Here is a 15,005-nt window from a genome sequence, read left to right as displayed (position 1 = left end):
GACCGCAGCAAACAGGGGCTGGTGTAAAACTCGGGAAAGGAATGGTTGGAGGGCCGAGAGAAGAGCGCGCGACCACAGATGAAGTGTCAGGCACAGTCAAGCCCTGAAGACAAATTTCGTAACCGGGGGCAGTTCTTGATCACCAGTCCGTCATAGGCAGAAGAAAAGTAAAATCCACTGCACTAGAAGCGCCTCCGCAAATAGTCCAACGATTGTGTCATGCGCTCTAACCCGCGAAAGGTGTGCTATGTCGGCTATGGTGGGAAGGACGCGGAGGATAGACGAATGATCGTCATGCAGCACAAGATTGCAGGAGGGGAACATGGGGACCTTGTGGACGAGAAAGAAAAGGGCCGATTCCAGTATGCGCATGAGGGAGGATCCGAGGGGGCATGGCGTATGGCGGATGGCGTATGGCCCTCAAATTTGTGGTGAGGACCTTTGGGACGACGGAGAGGAAATGGGGACCTTGGGGGTGAGGGTTACGGTAGCGGGGGAAGGCGGTGAGTGGAGAAGATAGTGGCGAGTGGCGAGTTGCGAGTTGCGAGTTGCGAGTTCAGAGGGTGGTTTATGGATTATGGATTATGGTTCAAGTTACTTCTTGCGACTCTCTTCCTTCGAACGATCGTGATCTCTTGAGTAGACTCAACGTTCACTAGGTCTTCTTGTAGTGACCACCGCAGGATCGTGATCTTTCCCAATGCGTGGACCTTGAACGAGAGCGCCGCCCTGACTGCCCCCTGGGAGTCCCGGAGCCAGAAGAGACAGTCTTGCTGCAGAATGGAAGTACTCGCAGTCCATCCAACTTCCAAAACCATCGTCGGCCACTCATGGTGTCTCCCCTCTGGTTCGACATATGTGCCCCGGGAATTATCTGGACATTTCTTCCTGTCAAATCCCTCGACCTCTGTGTCTGCCCTGGGAATAAGACGTCTGCTCTGACCACGCATCCAGGTACAAAAAATAGAAGCAGAAGTGCCATGGGCGCACCCGTGTAAGCTCGACCCCATTTTGAGAATAACAAAATGAGAAGTGAAGTTGTAGGTCTTCCATGCACGTCTGAGACTCTTGTCTCCAGAGTCCCCGAAACACTCGCGGAAGGAACGATCACCCACATGGGTAAACACTACATAGCCGCAGCCTTGCCCTGTCCTTTCATACCGATCGAGTTCAAGCCCCCAAGATCCTCAAACAATGCTCTACACCTTGATACTAGTACCTTGGCGTTGTCGCAGAAAGACCCTAAAGACCCTCTTCAGCCAAAATAGCTTCTGCCATTTGGATTTGAAGCTCCTCCACAGTTCTGTAAGAGGTTGTGAAATTATCAAGACAATGTGGGTAGAAAGAGTGCACCGCGTGTCCAAGTGGGTGGAGATATCTATGAAAGCGAAGTGAAGTTGAAATGAAAGTAGTAAACCACTCCTATTCCAGATGTGGTTAGCCTGGAGGACTCCAGACGAATGGTATTACCTTCATTGTCAAGCGGTCCCGTACTTGTCGTAGGCATGACGAGCGCACTCGAAGGGCTGAATGTCCGTCAGTTAGTCCAAAGTAGGATAGATCTCCCTCAGAATGAAATAGGTCAAGGGAAACAAACACATCACAAACACCGATGTGTTTGTTTCCCGGATGGACACCTCTTATCGCGCAATCGCAACGCTATTTCAACTTATCCGATGTCCTAGGCAATTTCGACCCCATTGTCTCCAACATTCCTCACCGTCCAACATTCATTCCGCCTGCTTATCCGGATCTCCAATTGACCTTTCCTCCGAGTTTAACTCGCAATCTCTGCGCGAGCGAACTTCCGTCCTACACCCTCCCAAGCTCCCCCCCCAAAAACAATGGGCAACTGCTGCTCCAGCTCCAAAGAACCCGAGGCATTCTCTGGCCCCGGCCGCGTCGTCGGCGTCCCCTCCTCCCCATCCGCACCCCGAGCCCCGCTCCCCACCAAGAACTGGAAGAACACACCTGGGCGGACACTCGGCGAGAGTGGCGAGACGCCAGGAGGTGTCGACGAGGCACGGTCAAATGCCGCGATAGCAGCACAAGTACGCTCATACCCCTCCAACCTGAACCTGGGTCTCCAAGAGGGATTTGGATTGAAGCTCGGGTTGCTAACACGAGAATCTACAGAAGCGCGCCGAAGAAGCTTCATCGAACAAGGGCAAACTAGGCTCGAAACTTGCTGCGCAAAAGGCGAAGACGCAAACGCAGACTCTTGGCGAGGTTAGTCAGGATGAGAGAGCTGCACGCGATGCGGATGGTGCGGAGGAGGCGAGGCGGTGGCAGTAGCTCCTGGTCCTGGTCCTGGTCTGGGTTCTCTGGGAAATGAGCGTTTTTTTTTTCATACTTGCGGGCGTTAGGATTGAGTCTTTAGATGCGGAACATCTACTTACTTTCCATTTCCATTATCTACGGGTTGGCGGTGACTCCGGAGATTTGAGCACCGATCTACATCGGCACATGCGGGGTCATTTGGATTAACATTTCATGTAAAGATGAACAATCCAAAGAACAAGTTGGTATTATCACGGCTCTTGCGTTTCAGAGATGCCTATGCCGGCCTAGATACAAAGTACATGATCATTCAATACATCAAATCTGGCACCCGGGCTAAACCACGTTATACCGACCACTAGCCGGTGCGCGAGCATCGCTATCAGCTGCAGCGATGGTTCCCTCTTTGAGCAAGCGCATTAGCTCACGCATGGCTGTAGTGACGGAAATTTCGGTCTCGCCCTCGACCAGAATGTACAGCTTGGGTAGATCGTTGGGACCGGGGTCTTTGCCCGTGGCGTAGAAGTTGCCCTTGGTTGTGATGGATGTGCCGGTAGCTTCGAGGATCTTGGCGACGTTTGTGCGGTTGGTGACAGCCCAACGAGCTTTTTCTATAGATGAGGTGAAATAAGTAGCTGTTCATAATATAAAAGGTAGAAGCCGAGAGGAGGTGGGAACTTACGGGGGAAGTCGTTGATCTCGAGGGTTGCATGGAATGCGCCGGCGTCGGGCCCGCGGTTGTCGATGGGCACACCGGATCTCATTACACCGGCCTTGCTTAGGCGGGCATGGATATCGGCCACAGCTGATCCAACCTTGTCCAGAGCGTTCTTCGAAGATGCGTTGGGGTCTTTTTCGGTCCTGTGAACTGTGATTTTGCCGTCGAGATCGATGCCTTTGGGAACGCCGGGGAGCGGACCCGATGGGGCAGAAGGAGCGGCAGCAGATTGTACCTGGGACAAAGCCTTGTTGAAGCGATCCTCGTCGGCCTGCTTGGTCTTTTCATCCTTTTCTTCTTCCTCGTCGTCTCCATCGCCGGTCTTGTAGGTTCGGCGCTCGCGATTACGAGCGGTTTCACGCTCTTGGTCGAGACGCTCCAATCCTTTACCACCGAAGCCGGATGTGCTGGCTTTCTCCTTACCGGCTCTGACTTTCTCCAGGAAAGCATCAACCATCTTCTGTACAGGTTCGGGGATTTCTTGTCCGCTTTGCTTGAGGGCCTTGGCGATATCCACGGAATACCGTTCTTGATCCTCAGTAAGAAATGTGACTGCAGTACCGGTGTTTCCAGCACGACCGGTTCGACCAGCTCGGTGGACATAGTCCTCTAAGTGGTTGGGAGCGTCGTAGTTTACGACGAGCTTCAATTGCTTTACGTCCAGACCACGCGCAGCGACAGAGGTAGCGGTTAAGATAGGGAAGATACCCGCTTTGAAGTCCTCAATGGTAGAGTCACGGTCGACTTGGTCCTTTCCACCATGGATAGACATGCAAGGGTAACCCTTCCGCATCAGCTCCTTGAGCAGGTTGTCTGCGGATTCTTGTTTTTCGACGAAAATCAAGGTACGACAATCCTCATTGGCGTCATCCGCATAAAGGTTGCCGAGAAGTTCCAAAAGTCGGTGGAACTTTTGATCTTCGTTGCGAACCTCCACGATCTGCGTGATCTCAGGAGCCACAACACTCTTACCACCAACCACGATCTCGACGGGCTTCTTCAATGTCTTTCGCGCCAGAGCCTCCATATTACGAGGGAAAGTGGCGGAGAAGAGCACCGTCTGCTTATCTGGACGAATGTTGGCCATGATCTTCATCACTTGAGGCTCAAATCCCATGTCAAACATACGATCTGCCTCATCGAGGACGACATATGTGACACGCCGGAGATTGGTGACCCGGCCTCCATTGGCGGCAAGCAGATCTATCATTCGGCCGGGCGTACAAACAACGATCTCGGCACCTCGCTTGAGTTCAGCAATTTGATCTTTAATGGGCGCACCCCCGTAGGCACATACGGCCCGGAGACCAAGTGCCTTCAAAAACGGCTTGCAGTCCTTGTGGATCTGTGTTGCCAGTTCACGGGTGGGCGTCATAATCAGGGATATGGGGCCTTCCATGTTATCCAATGGCCGCTGGTCTTTGATATGACGGAACATAGGAATAAGGAAAGCGATGGTCTTTCCAGAACCAGTCTTTGCAACACCAATCACATCTCGACCAGACATAATGGCAGGAATTGCTTGTGCTTGAATCGATGTCAGACCCTCATAGCCTAGCTTATCGACAACCTCGAGTGTCTGCACTCCCAGTCCACACTGGGACCATTTTTGAACAGGTTTTGGAATGTCCAGACCACGAACCTTGATACCGTCAAGCTCGAGACGCAGATTCACTGTCTCTTCCTCAGTCATATCGGCAAGATGAGACGGTTCGTTATAGAACTTTCGACGGAAAGGCTCGTACTCAATCTTTTTGTGGTCGATTGTAGGAATTTCCTTCTTTTTCTTTTTGTTTGCCATGGCAAGAACGTCGTCTGCGTCTTCTTCACCGACAGCTGTGATATCAACGTCATCTTCGTCTCCGAACATAGCCTGGGGAGCTTGAGACTCCTTCTTCTTTCCTAACGTGGCACCAAATGTCTTCTTCGGCGGGGGCCTATCAGCGAGGTCTGACATGAACGCATCCAGAGGGTCAATCTCTTCCTCGTCGACCTCCATTTTAGAAGATTCAGGCTCCTGGTTCGAGTCGGCCATATCGACATCACCGTTGGTACCATTGGTCCCGTTCGTTTGAGACTCTTCTTCCGGAACATCACCCTGGGTTTGATAAGCCCGAGATTGGGTTTGCAGCCGTTCCTCTCGTCGTTCTGCAGCCAATCGAGCCGCTGCTGCAGCCTCTTCCTCGTTATCACCATCTTGCATGTCAACATCATCGTCCTCTGCGGCTTCCTCGTTCGCTCCAGTGTCTTTGCTCTCATCGAGCGGGGGCGTTGGGAGGCGCTCCAGCTTTTTGCGGGTTGACTCTTCCTCGCCGAATCCGAGGGTACGAGTGGCCGAAGGCTTTTCAGCATCTAGAGCAGTCTTCGCACCTAGTCCAAAACCACTGACATTACCTTTAGCTTTCAACGGAGCAGGTGTAGGGGCAGAGGGCACAGGGGGGGGAGCAGATGCTTTAATGGGAGGTTTAGTCGATTGCGGCACAGCAACGTCGGTGCCGAGAACAGCTGGAGCAGGTGCGTTGTTATTGGTAGCATTCTTCGCAATGGCCTTCGGGTCGAACTTCCCGGCGTACGGAGAAGGCGCTGCAGAATCGGTGGGTGTTGCCGGTGTTTGCGGCGAGTCAACCGCAGGAGACAAGTTTGATCTTCGATCGATGGCATCCAAGATATTTCGGGGGCTGCTTGCTACTTCTTCACGTTGCTTTCGTTCGCGCTCAGCTGCTTGCTTCTGCTTCCAAGCCTCCAACTTTGCACGCCGCTCGGCTTTCTTTTCCTCCTCGGTCTGGGCTGCAGGTGCGGGTGTCGTGGGCTTAGATGTCTGGAAGCATAGGTCAGTGGAATGCACTTGTCTAAACCCCTGCGAATGATGGCAACTCACCTCCAGAGCACGAGAACTGGATCGTCGACTCACGTCGCGGTCACGGCTGTCCTCCCGTCTAGGTTTGGGCTTCAAGTCAGCAGATTCATCTGTGCGCCTGCGATCGCGGTCGCGTGAATCGTCTCGCCTGGCTCGGTAATCTCTATCCCGACTCCTACGGCGATGATCACGATCATCGTCTCGGCGGCGGTCTCGTGATCTGTCTCTCCGACCGGGTCGATATGTGTTTTCGTCACGTCTGTCTAGGGAACGATCGCGTCGGCGGTAGCCGTCTCTGTCGCGACCAGCATCGCGATCGCGGTATCGGCGCTGGAAGGAAGTAGATTGGTCAGATGCTGCATTCGTGAGACTGAAATATTTGCCGCTTACCTCGGGGCTGCGAGACCTTCGGTGTCCGCGACCTTCATCACGTCTTCTCTCAGAGCGGTCATCATCTCTGCGGCTGCGTCGAGATGAAGAGTATGTGCTGCCTACAGGAGATGGTGAGCGAGTATCCCCGTGGCGAGCCATTGTTGCAGGCCAACGATAAGTGAGTATTACTCTGCAGAGCACTGAGATGTTAAGCCGAGGTCTAAAAGGGTCACCACGCTTCCATATAAGTTGTGTTTGAGCTTGAATGTAGTTTGGCCGTGCGGGCCACTGTCTTGTCGCGACCATAAAAGCCGATGATGCATTTTGCGCCTGGGGGATCGCTGTCACGTGCGCTACCTGATACCGCACTTGTCCCAAAACGGAGAAGCCCAAACGAAGCTCGGACGCGACCCTTGACCAGCCTCCCTATCGTGCCGCTTGCGTCAGGGCCTGTTCTTACTCTCTGTCAAACCATTCCTACTTGGTACTCTTTTCTCCAGGTAAACATACAGACTTCACAATGTCTCTACAGTGGACTCGCGCGGGTCCCTTGCGACACCTGCGCCTCGGCACGACCTTCTCTCCCACTCGCGTGATCGCCGTGCAGAACCAGCTCCGCAGCCTGTCTTTGTCGGCAGAACCTCGATCAAAGACCCCGCAGACCGGCTCCTTTTCGGCTTTTGTCTCCCAGAGTCGTGCGTTGTCGACTCAAACCGAAACTAAGACCGAAAGCACAAAGCCCAAGCGTGGACGCCCGCTAGGCTCTACGAAGGCAGCTGGCCAGGACAAAACAGCTCCCAAGAAGCCAGCTGTCAAGGCTAAGAAGGCCAAGAAGCCCTTGACTGATAAGCAAAAGGAGGACAAGGCAAAGAGCGCGCGCTTCGCACATATCAAGGAACTCAAGGTCCTTGCACTTAGCCCTCCCGCGAAGCTCACAGCGAGCGCCTGGCCCCTTGGTGTTAAAGAGATGTACGATAGCGTCAAGTCGGGATCTGGCAACAGCCAGGAGAAGCTGACGGAGGCGATCAATAAGGTCAAGGCCATGAGTCCTGAGGAGTACAAGGTATGTTTCTTCACCATACGACAGTGAACTGATTACTGACTGCGTTGCGCAGAAACTCGAAGAAAAAGCCGCCCAGAACCGAGCCACTAACGCCGCGAACTATATGGCTTGGATCAAATCACACCCCCCCAAACAGATCAAGGAAGCCAACAGCGCCCGTCGGTCCCTGTCTCGCTTGCAAAAGAAGCGCATTGTCCCCCTCGAGGATGACCGGCAGGTGAAGCGGCCTCGAATCGCCTACTTCTTCTTCATGTTGGAGCGCATGAGTGACGGTGACCTCAAGGGCAAGGGTGGACCCGACCTCGCCCGTATCGTGGGTGAGGAGTGGTCGAAGTTGACCGAGTATGAGAAGCAGGTACACACCACCATTTCGCTTGATTTGACGATCATTCCAAAGCTTACCATATATATACAGACTTATAAGGACAAGCAGGCGGAGGATCGCGGACGATTCGAACGGGAGTACCAGGAAGTATACGGCGAGGCTCCGGGCCCATCCACTGCCAAGGACATGGAATAAGGACGGTCATTCATGTTAGGTGTTTTAGATGGTCGGATCGGAAAAGGGTTGGTTATCGTGTCGCGCCTGTGTTTCAAATGCCCCAAGTCTCTTGATTCCCTATTCCATTTGTCAATGTATTGTAGTGTCTGCCAATGCCACCTGTATCTTTGTTACCTGTCTCCTCTATTATAACTCCCCATTGATCATTTACCATCACGAGTGACTGCCCAACTATGGAACCATTCCATTAGATCAAGATCAAGCCATGAGTCAACAGCGCCCCAGCTCCTCCACAGCGGAGAAACCCCCCGCACTGGTGGGTTTCCGAAATTTCCAAGTGGCGGTGAGAGTCCGGTGTGTTGCGCGTGCAGCTCTCCCTGCAGAAGGTTCTAGCAATATGATTTTCACGCCCAACTGGATAATCCTCGTGGCTCGTAGGCATAGATTTGGAGATGAAATGTTATTCCTGTAGCGTTGTGGTGGCCGTGTACTTCATATCGGAACCAGCTTTCGCCGCTCCGGTCCCTGCATCGAGATACATCAAGTACAAGTACAGGTACAAGTACAAGCACCACGCCCACGTACGTACCAAGACTCAAGACTCAAGTAGGCTCTGCATCTGCAACCTGATTGTAGATTCCATGCAGACGGGCCTACCCGCTAGTCGGGCATCCACGGTCCACGTACCGGGCAACCCGTGGGTGAGGGGTATACGATCCCTGGTACGGATGGAGATGCGGTGTAAACAAACCTACAAACCTACAAACAGGACTTGGCAAGGAGTACTGAAGACTGGAATGTAGGAATATGCACGGCTCCTGTATAGCAGGCACCTGTTAACCAGCATGTCAAAGCCCCTGCTTCTGGGCCCCCCCTTGGGCCGCTTGATGGAGGGGGGATCTTGTTATCGATAGGACCGCCCGCTACTGCAACCTGCAAGTAGTCTGTGCGACGCAGGACTTGGGACTTGGGGCTTGGGAGTGCTTCCTAGTGGATCGTCAGGTATCTAGGAACTTCCAGTCTTGCTTCTTTTGGTGAGAAAGAAAGATATTGCAATCTCCAGGTTTGGTGGCGATCGGTGTTCGTCCCAGCCTTCTGCTTTTGTGGCCTTTTTTTTTCTTTTTCTTTTTTCTATCTAGTATGTTATCAGGGACCGAGCGCTGAGGCGAGGAGGATTTGTGACTGTGTCAGTATGTGAATAGTCAGATAAACTCTGTTTTTCCTCAAGGAGAACGCCAGTTACGTAGGGAGAATCCAAGATAAATATAGTCCAGGATAGTCAAAAAGGAGGAGGCAATCGGGGCGAATGTAGACTCAGACTTAACCACTCACCACCGGATGATCAACCTCCACCGCCCCAAACTTTTTATCCCTGCCTCCAGCTGATCCCTACTCTTACTCCTCTTTTCTCTATAATCTTGATTCTCGCCTTCTACCATCCTATTCACGTATACATACCGATCGCCTCTATCAACGCTGCGATCCTCCGACCTCGCTCGAGCACCTGATTTCCGCGCCGGTCGTGCAGGGTGGCTGTTGTGCTTTTTGCGTGCTTTTTCGTTGCGCTACTCGTCCGCTAATCGAAACAACGAAATCCTCCCTATTATCGCCATACGCCAATCGACTTCCTTCCTGCGATCCCGCTTTTGACTCATACCCGATCGACGTCTCCCGCGGGGGATTCATTCCAACCCACCGCCCCATGTGTTCTCTCCCCGCAATCCAGCGGACGGGTCACTAGTCGGCCAGTGGCCAGATAGGCCCGCGATTACGATATGGAGACAAGCGCGCTAGTTTCTTACGACGTGAGAAGGTGCGACAAGGCCCTTGTGGAGAGAACTCGCTATGAAGATGCGGTGAATAGGGTCGTCGATGATGTCTGGGCTGCTCTTGTGGAGGGAAAGGGGGTTCTGCTTTGTTGGAACCTTTGCGCAAGAACGAATTGAGTTTACGTTGTCCCGCGCCCCCATCGTACATTGCGCCTCCGCCGTCTTACGATGATGCCGTTGCCGATCTACCTCCAGATTACGCTACACTTCCGCCGCTCGCTATGCGGAGGACTGAGGTCTCTGATGCACCGGTTGTTCCTGGGACTAGGTCTACGGATCGGGCGTCTTCGCTGCTGAAAGATTGCGAGCTGGATATTTATATTGATTTTGAGAATCCCATCGGGGTTCGCGAACACAAGAAGAAGAAAGCTGGCGGTAATAACGCCCCGAAGAAGGTCAGTTCGCCCCCTCCGCCGGCGGATAACGGTGGGAGCTCAGAAGCCCCGGATCAACCTGCAGGTGATGGAGGTGGGGATGCCGGAGGTGGAGATGGAGCAGGTGATGGCAACGGAGACGGTGGCGGGAATGATAGCTGGGACGGCTGGACCACGAGCGGCTCGAAAAAGAAGAAGACCGAGGAAGAAGAAGAGGAGGAACGCAAAGCTGCAGAGGCCGCAGCTGGTAATAAACTCAGCTGGGCTGATGATATGGACGACAAAGGAGGCGCCGATGACTCGTGGGCCGAATTCGCAACTGTAGGAGGGAAGAAGAAGAAAGGAAAAGTAAGTATTGAAACAGAAACTCACAGTATTTGGATTTTGTCTAACTATACTTTTAGTCTGATGCTCCACCTGGCGGATTTCAGGATGTGAGCCTGAATGATGGGGCCCCGCAGCTGGATTTGAATTTCGAGTCTGGGCCCAAAACCGGTGGCACTGGCTTCAGTTTTGGTGGTTGGGGTAAAGATTGGAGCACAGGGAGTGGAGGTGCTGCTGCTCCTCCTCCGCCTGACAACAAATGGGGTCTTGGAGCTATTGGCGAATCGGCCCCCAAAGAAGAATCCAAGGATGGGAATCCCTGGGCAGTGGGCTCTAAGAAGAAAACGACCAAAACGACAGGCTTCGATTTCGGCGATTTAGGATCCCCGCCTGCAGAGGAGCCCAAAGTCGACGACGGCTGGGGTGCCTTTACCGCTGTCGACAAGAAAGGCAAAAAGAAGGACGAGCTTGAACCTGCCCCGGAAGCTAATAATGACGACTGGAGTTCCTGGGGAGTTGCGACCAAGGACAAGAAAAAGAAAAAGAACCTACTGGATCTCGAGCCCGAGCCTGAGCCCGCTCCTGAGCCTGAACCCGAGCCCGAGGAGCCGGAAGAGCCTTTAGTCGAAATCCCCCCATCTATTACCGAGGAAGCCTGGTATGTAGGGCTTTCCAAGAAGGAGCAGCGGAAAGAGAAGAAGGCTTGGGAGAAAAAGGTGAAGGAGGCCGAAGAACAGCGCCAGGCTCAGCTCGACGCCAGGCAAGCCAAGGCGGACGCAAAGGCCAAGGCAGAGGATGAAGCTAAAGTCAACGAAGTCGTCTCTCCTGAACCGGAAAATGACTGGGACTGGAATGTCTCGTCTAAGTCCAAGGACAAGAAGAAAAAGATCGACCTTCTAGCAGATCCCGAGCCTGCCCCTCCTCCCCCGCCAGCAGAAGATAGCTGGGGAGATAGCTGGGCCACTACAGGGAAGAAAAAGGATAAGAGTTCTAAAAAAGAGCCTGAGCCAGTGATTGAGGATCCGCCGCCAGAACCCGCCAAGGAGGACGATTGGGGTGGCTGGGCTGTCACCACGAAGGACAAGAAGAAGAAAAAGGGCAAGGAGCTAGAACCTGAACCCGAGCCAGAGCCAGAGCCAGAACCGGAGCCGGAACCAGAGCCTGAGCTTGAACCTGAACCTGAACCTGCACCTGCACCTGCACCTGCAGTTCATGATGATCCTTTATACGAGGGCTGGGCTACTTTATCTTCCAAGGAGCGAAAGAGGCGAGAGAAAAAGCTAATCCAAAAGGGACTCCCTATTCCCGGAAAGGACTTTGAACTTCCCTCCGATAAACCAGCGGACCCTGAACCCGAACCTGAACCGGAGCCTCCTGCTGAACCTGAGCCTGAACCTGAGCCTGAGCCCGAACCGGAACCGGAACTGGAACCCGAGAAGCCAGCCGAAGACGATGCTTGGGGTGGTGTCTGGGGTACAACAAAGGATAAGAAAAAGAAGAAGAAAGGCATTGAGGAGCCTCCACCCCCAGCTCCGACTCCTCCTGCCCAAGGTCTCACTCCCGAACCTGAATCTATAAATGAAAATGGCGACGACATCTGGGCCGAGCTTGCTCCCAAATCCAAGTCCTCGAAGAAGAAGACAATTGAGCCTCCTAAGGAAGAGAAACCGGCTGCCAAGGGCTTCTGGGCATCTTTGACCGGTGGCTCTGCCTCCAAGACCAAGACAAAGTCCAAGCCTAAGGAAGATGAGCCTATTCCAGAGGACGATCTCCTTATCGACGTTGAAGATCCTCCAAATGAGGTCGAGCCGGAGCCTGAGCCGGAGCTGGAGCCCGAACCTGAGCCGGAGCCTGTCGTTGAGGACAAGCCAAAGAGCAAGAGCAAGCTATCTGTGGCCGAGCGCATCAAGGCTCTCGAACAGGCTAAGAAGGATAAGATCAAAGAGGAAAAGCTAAGCTCCAAAAGCAAGAAAGAGAAGAAGGTTGAGCCTGAACCCGAGCCTGAACCCGAGCCCGAGCCTGAACCAGAGCCTCCTGCTGAACCCGAGCCAGAGCCAGAGCCAGAGCCTGAACCGGAACCGGAGCCGGATCTTTCTAAGATGTCTAAGAAGGAACTGAAGAAATACAAGAAGCTTCAGGCCGAGAAAGAGGCAGCAGCAGAGGCAGCCAAGGCAGCTGAGCCGGAACCTGAACCTGAACCCGAGCCGGAACCTGAAGAGGAGAAGCACGATTCAGTCCCTGGGAGTTTCCCAGATGATAATCCTATCGAGCCCGAGCCTGCGCCAGCTCCGGAAGCGGAACCGGAGCCTGAGCCAGAACCTGAGCCAGATCTTTCGAAGATGTCTAAGAAAGAGCTGAAAAAATACAAGAAAGCTCAGGCTGAGAAGGAGGCCGCCGCTGCCGCTGCTGCGGCAAAAGCTCCTACTCCGCCCCCGGCTCTAGAGGAACCACCTGCCCTGGAGCCAGAGGCGGAGGCTGGTGCTCCACCGACACCTCCGCCAGAGACTGCTGAGCCAGAACCTACGAAGTCTTCAAAGAAAGAACGCCCGCGCGTCGAACGGAATGGAACCAGCTCCAGCTGGGGCTTCTGGGGAGCAGCACCGCCCCCAAAGAAGTCCAGCAAGAAGGAAAGGCAAGTCCCCGAAGAAATCGAGGAGCCGAAAGAGGACAATGAGCCAGAGGAGCCTAAGGAACATATGGAGCCTAAGGAGACTAGGGAAGAGAGACGCGAGAGGAAGGAGAAAGAAGAGAGGCGAGCAAGACGAAAAGAGAAAGAAGCAGCTCGCGAACTCGATGCCTCACCCGCCATTCGATCCAAGTCAACAAAATCTCGACCTAAAGAATCTGATGCCGAGATGGAGAATCCTTCATCGGACAGAGAGAAGCGTCGGGAGCGGGAAGCGCGTTCCTCTAAACAGCAACGCGCTACGACCTTGTCCAACTTCGTATTCGGCGCGCCCCCGCCACGAAGCAAATCCACCAAGAAACCATCAGCAGCTTCGAGACCTTCATCAAAGCCTGCATCCAGACGTCCATCTGTTGATGCGGATGCCGAAGCCGCAATGCCTTCGCCACCCCCTGATGACAAGCCGGAGGTGGCTGATAAGGCAGCCAAGTTAATGGGTATTAGCGGCTCGAAATCGAGGCGGGATAAGGAGCGTCCTCGTGCCGAGAGGAAGAAGTCTGGTAAGATTTAGGTCGCATTTTCAATCTGATCGCTAGCGCTAATTTATCCTCGCAGGCCCCAGAGATCCATTTCCCATCGATGAAGATGACATGGTTGTGGTCGACCATGAAGACGCCGACGGGTCACCAAAAGAAGACTCGAAGGGGTCGAAGCGCAAGTCGAAACGAGAGGTTAGTAAGCACAACAATTAGCTTTTTGGACATCTGCTAACGTTGTTCATCCCAGTCGCGACCGAGATCAGCCGATGACGATGCGGTCATGGTTGATGCAGAGCAGGCGCGTGGTGCCCCGGATGTTGACATGGCCGCTATGGATCCACCAAAGGAACGACGCCTGAAACGGTCCAGCACAGCACCCAAAAAGCAAGAGGCCGGTGGGCTGATGGGTCTGTTTGGTTCCCTCCGAAAGAACACGCGTCCTGATCCGCCAGAAAGGCGAAAGTCTCGTTCAAATCGCGATGGCGCCTTGACCGAGCCAGAACGCGACGAGCGACGTGTCCGACGCGACGAACGCCGCCGTCCATCAGTCCGACCCGATACCGATGCTGAAGGATTCACCACCGATGCAGCCGGTGCCGCCGCAGGTGAAACAGAAGCCGAAGACCCGGAAGCCCGCAGAGCTGCTCGACGAGCCAAGCGAACCTCTCGCCAGGCTCCGTCCGACTACCGCGAGGTGGAGGCTCGAGAAGCAGAAGAACGACGTGCAAAGCGGAAAGAAAAAGAGCTAGCCCGTCAGGCTCGTGAACAAGCCGCCCGCGAGGAAGAAGAAGCTCGGCTTCTTGCCGAGAAACAAGCCCGCCGCGCAGCCCGCGAAGAACGCCGCGCCAAAGAAGAGCAAGCTGTCCGCGAAGCTGAAGCAGCCGCCGAAGCCAAGGCCGCCGAACGTCGCGAGCGCCGTCGTCTCCGCGAAGAAGAAATGGCCGCTAAGGAAATGGCCGCCAAGGCCAAACGCCGTCGCTCGCGCGTTGACGAACCTCCTCCTGAAGTCTACCTCGACGAAGCTGAAGACCGCCGCCGTGGCTCTCGCACAGCAGACGACAAAGACCGTCGCCGCCGCTCCAAAGCCGCTCCACAAGAAAGCACACGTGCACCCCTCATGACAGGCGGCCTCAACCACGGTGATACAGGCGGGCCGAAGAAAGACAAGATCTCCTCTTGGGTCTACAGCCAATCCGACGAACCACCCGATCCTCCCCCTTTGTGGAAACAGTCATCGACATGCCCCCAGCCGCCGCTGCTGCCGCAGATCAAGTCAATGCTCACTCCCTCTCCTCAGACGAGGAAGCCCGTCGCGCCGTCCGCCGTCGAGCCCGCCGTCGCGCCAAGTACGGCGACATGCCAGATGAAGAAATCGAAGAACTCCGGTCCCGCCGCCAGAGTCGCGTGAAGAGTAGCTCCGGTAGTGGTGACTATGAACGTGATCGAGGCATGCGGTCTCATGGAAGTCGACATGGAGCGCCGCCTAGCTCCGGGGCTAAGAAGTCGAGTTGGTTTAAGAAG

At 54.2% G+C, this 15,005-nt stretch overlaps 5 protein-coding genes across 5 annotated transcripts; 4 read left to right on the top strand and 1 right to left on the bottom strand.

The window, feature by feature from the left end:
- Positions 1–219: 219 nt before the first annotated feature.
- On the top strand, positions 220–435 carry N7443_009813 (Cytochrome c oxidase assembly protein COX19; the record flags this gene model as incomplete). Its single annotated transcript, XM_056889869.1, has 1 exon — positions 220–435. The coding sequence occupies one exon, from the start codon at positions 220–222 to the stop codon at positions 433–435; it is 216 nt and encodes a 71-aa protein (XP_056736360.1).
- A 1,409-nt stretch (positions 436–1,844) lies between these two features.
- Positions 1,845–2,295, top strand: N7443_009812 (uncharacterized protein; the record flags this gene model as incomplete). The annotated part of the gene is made up of 2 exons (XM_056889868.1): positions 1,845–2,051; positions 2,137–2,295. 2 exons carry the CDS (start codon positions 1,845–1,847, stop codon positions 2,293–2,295), a joined length of 366 nt encoding a protein of 121 aa, XP_056736359.1.
- Positions 2,296–2,616: 321 nt separating this feature from the next.
- N7443_009811 (uncharacterized protein) lies at positions 2,617–6,386 on the bottom strand (the record flags this gene model as incomplete). Its single annotated transcript, XM_056889867.1, has 4 exons — positions 2,617–2,891; positions 2,963–5,816; positions 5,877–6,185; positions 6,246–6,386. The coding sequence occupies 4 exons, from the start codon at positions 6,384–6,386 to the stop codon at positions 2,617–2,619; spliced, it is 3,579 nt and encodes a 1,192-aa protein (XP_056736358.1).
- A 361-nt stretch (positions 6,387–6,747) lies between these two features.
- Positions 6,748–7,810, top strand: N7443_009810 (Short-chain dehydrogenase/reductase SDR; the record flags this gene model as incomplete). The annotated part of the gene is made up of 2 exons (XM_056889866.1): positions 6,748–7,290; positions 7,343–7,810. 2 exons carry the CDS (start codon positions 6,748–6,750, stop codon positions 7,808–7,810), a joined length of 1,011 nt encoding a protein of 336 aa, XP_056736357.1.
- A 2,032-nt stretch (positions 7,811–9,842) lies between these two features.
- On the top strand, positions 9,843–14,892 carry N7443_009809 (uncharacterized protein; the record flags this gene model as incomplete). Its single annotated transcript, XM_056889865.1, has 4 exons — positions 9,843–10,343; positions 10,400–13,505; positions 13,561–13,676; positions 13,732–14,892. 4 exons carry the CDS (start codon positions 9,843–9,845, stop codon positions 14,890–14,892), a joined length of 4,884 nt encoding a protein of 1,627 aa, XP_056736356.1.
- Between the last annotated feature and the right edge of the window lie 113 nt (positions 14,893–15,005).

The sequence above is a fragment of the Penicillium atrosanguineum genome (assembly GCF_028827265.1).
Source record: "Penicillium atrosanguineum strain IBT 20685 chromosome Unknown utg000008l_segment0_segment0, whole genome shotgun sequence".
NCBI lineage: Eukaryota > Fungi > Ascomycota > Eurotiomycetes > Eurotiales > Aspergillaceae > Penicillium > Penicillium atrosanguineum.
This window is presented reverse-complemented; position numbering and strand designations above follow the sequence as displayed.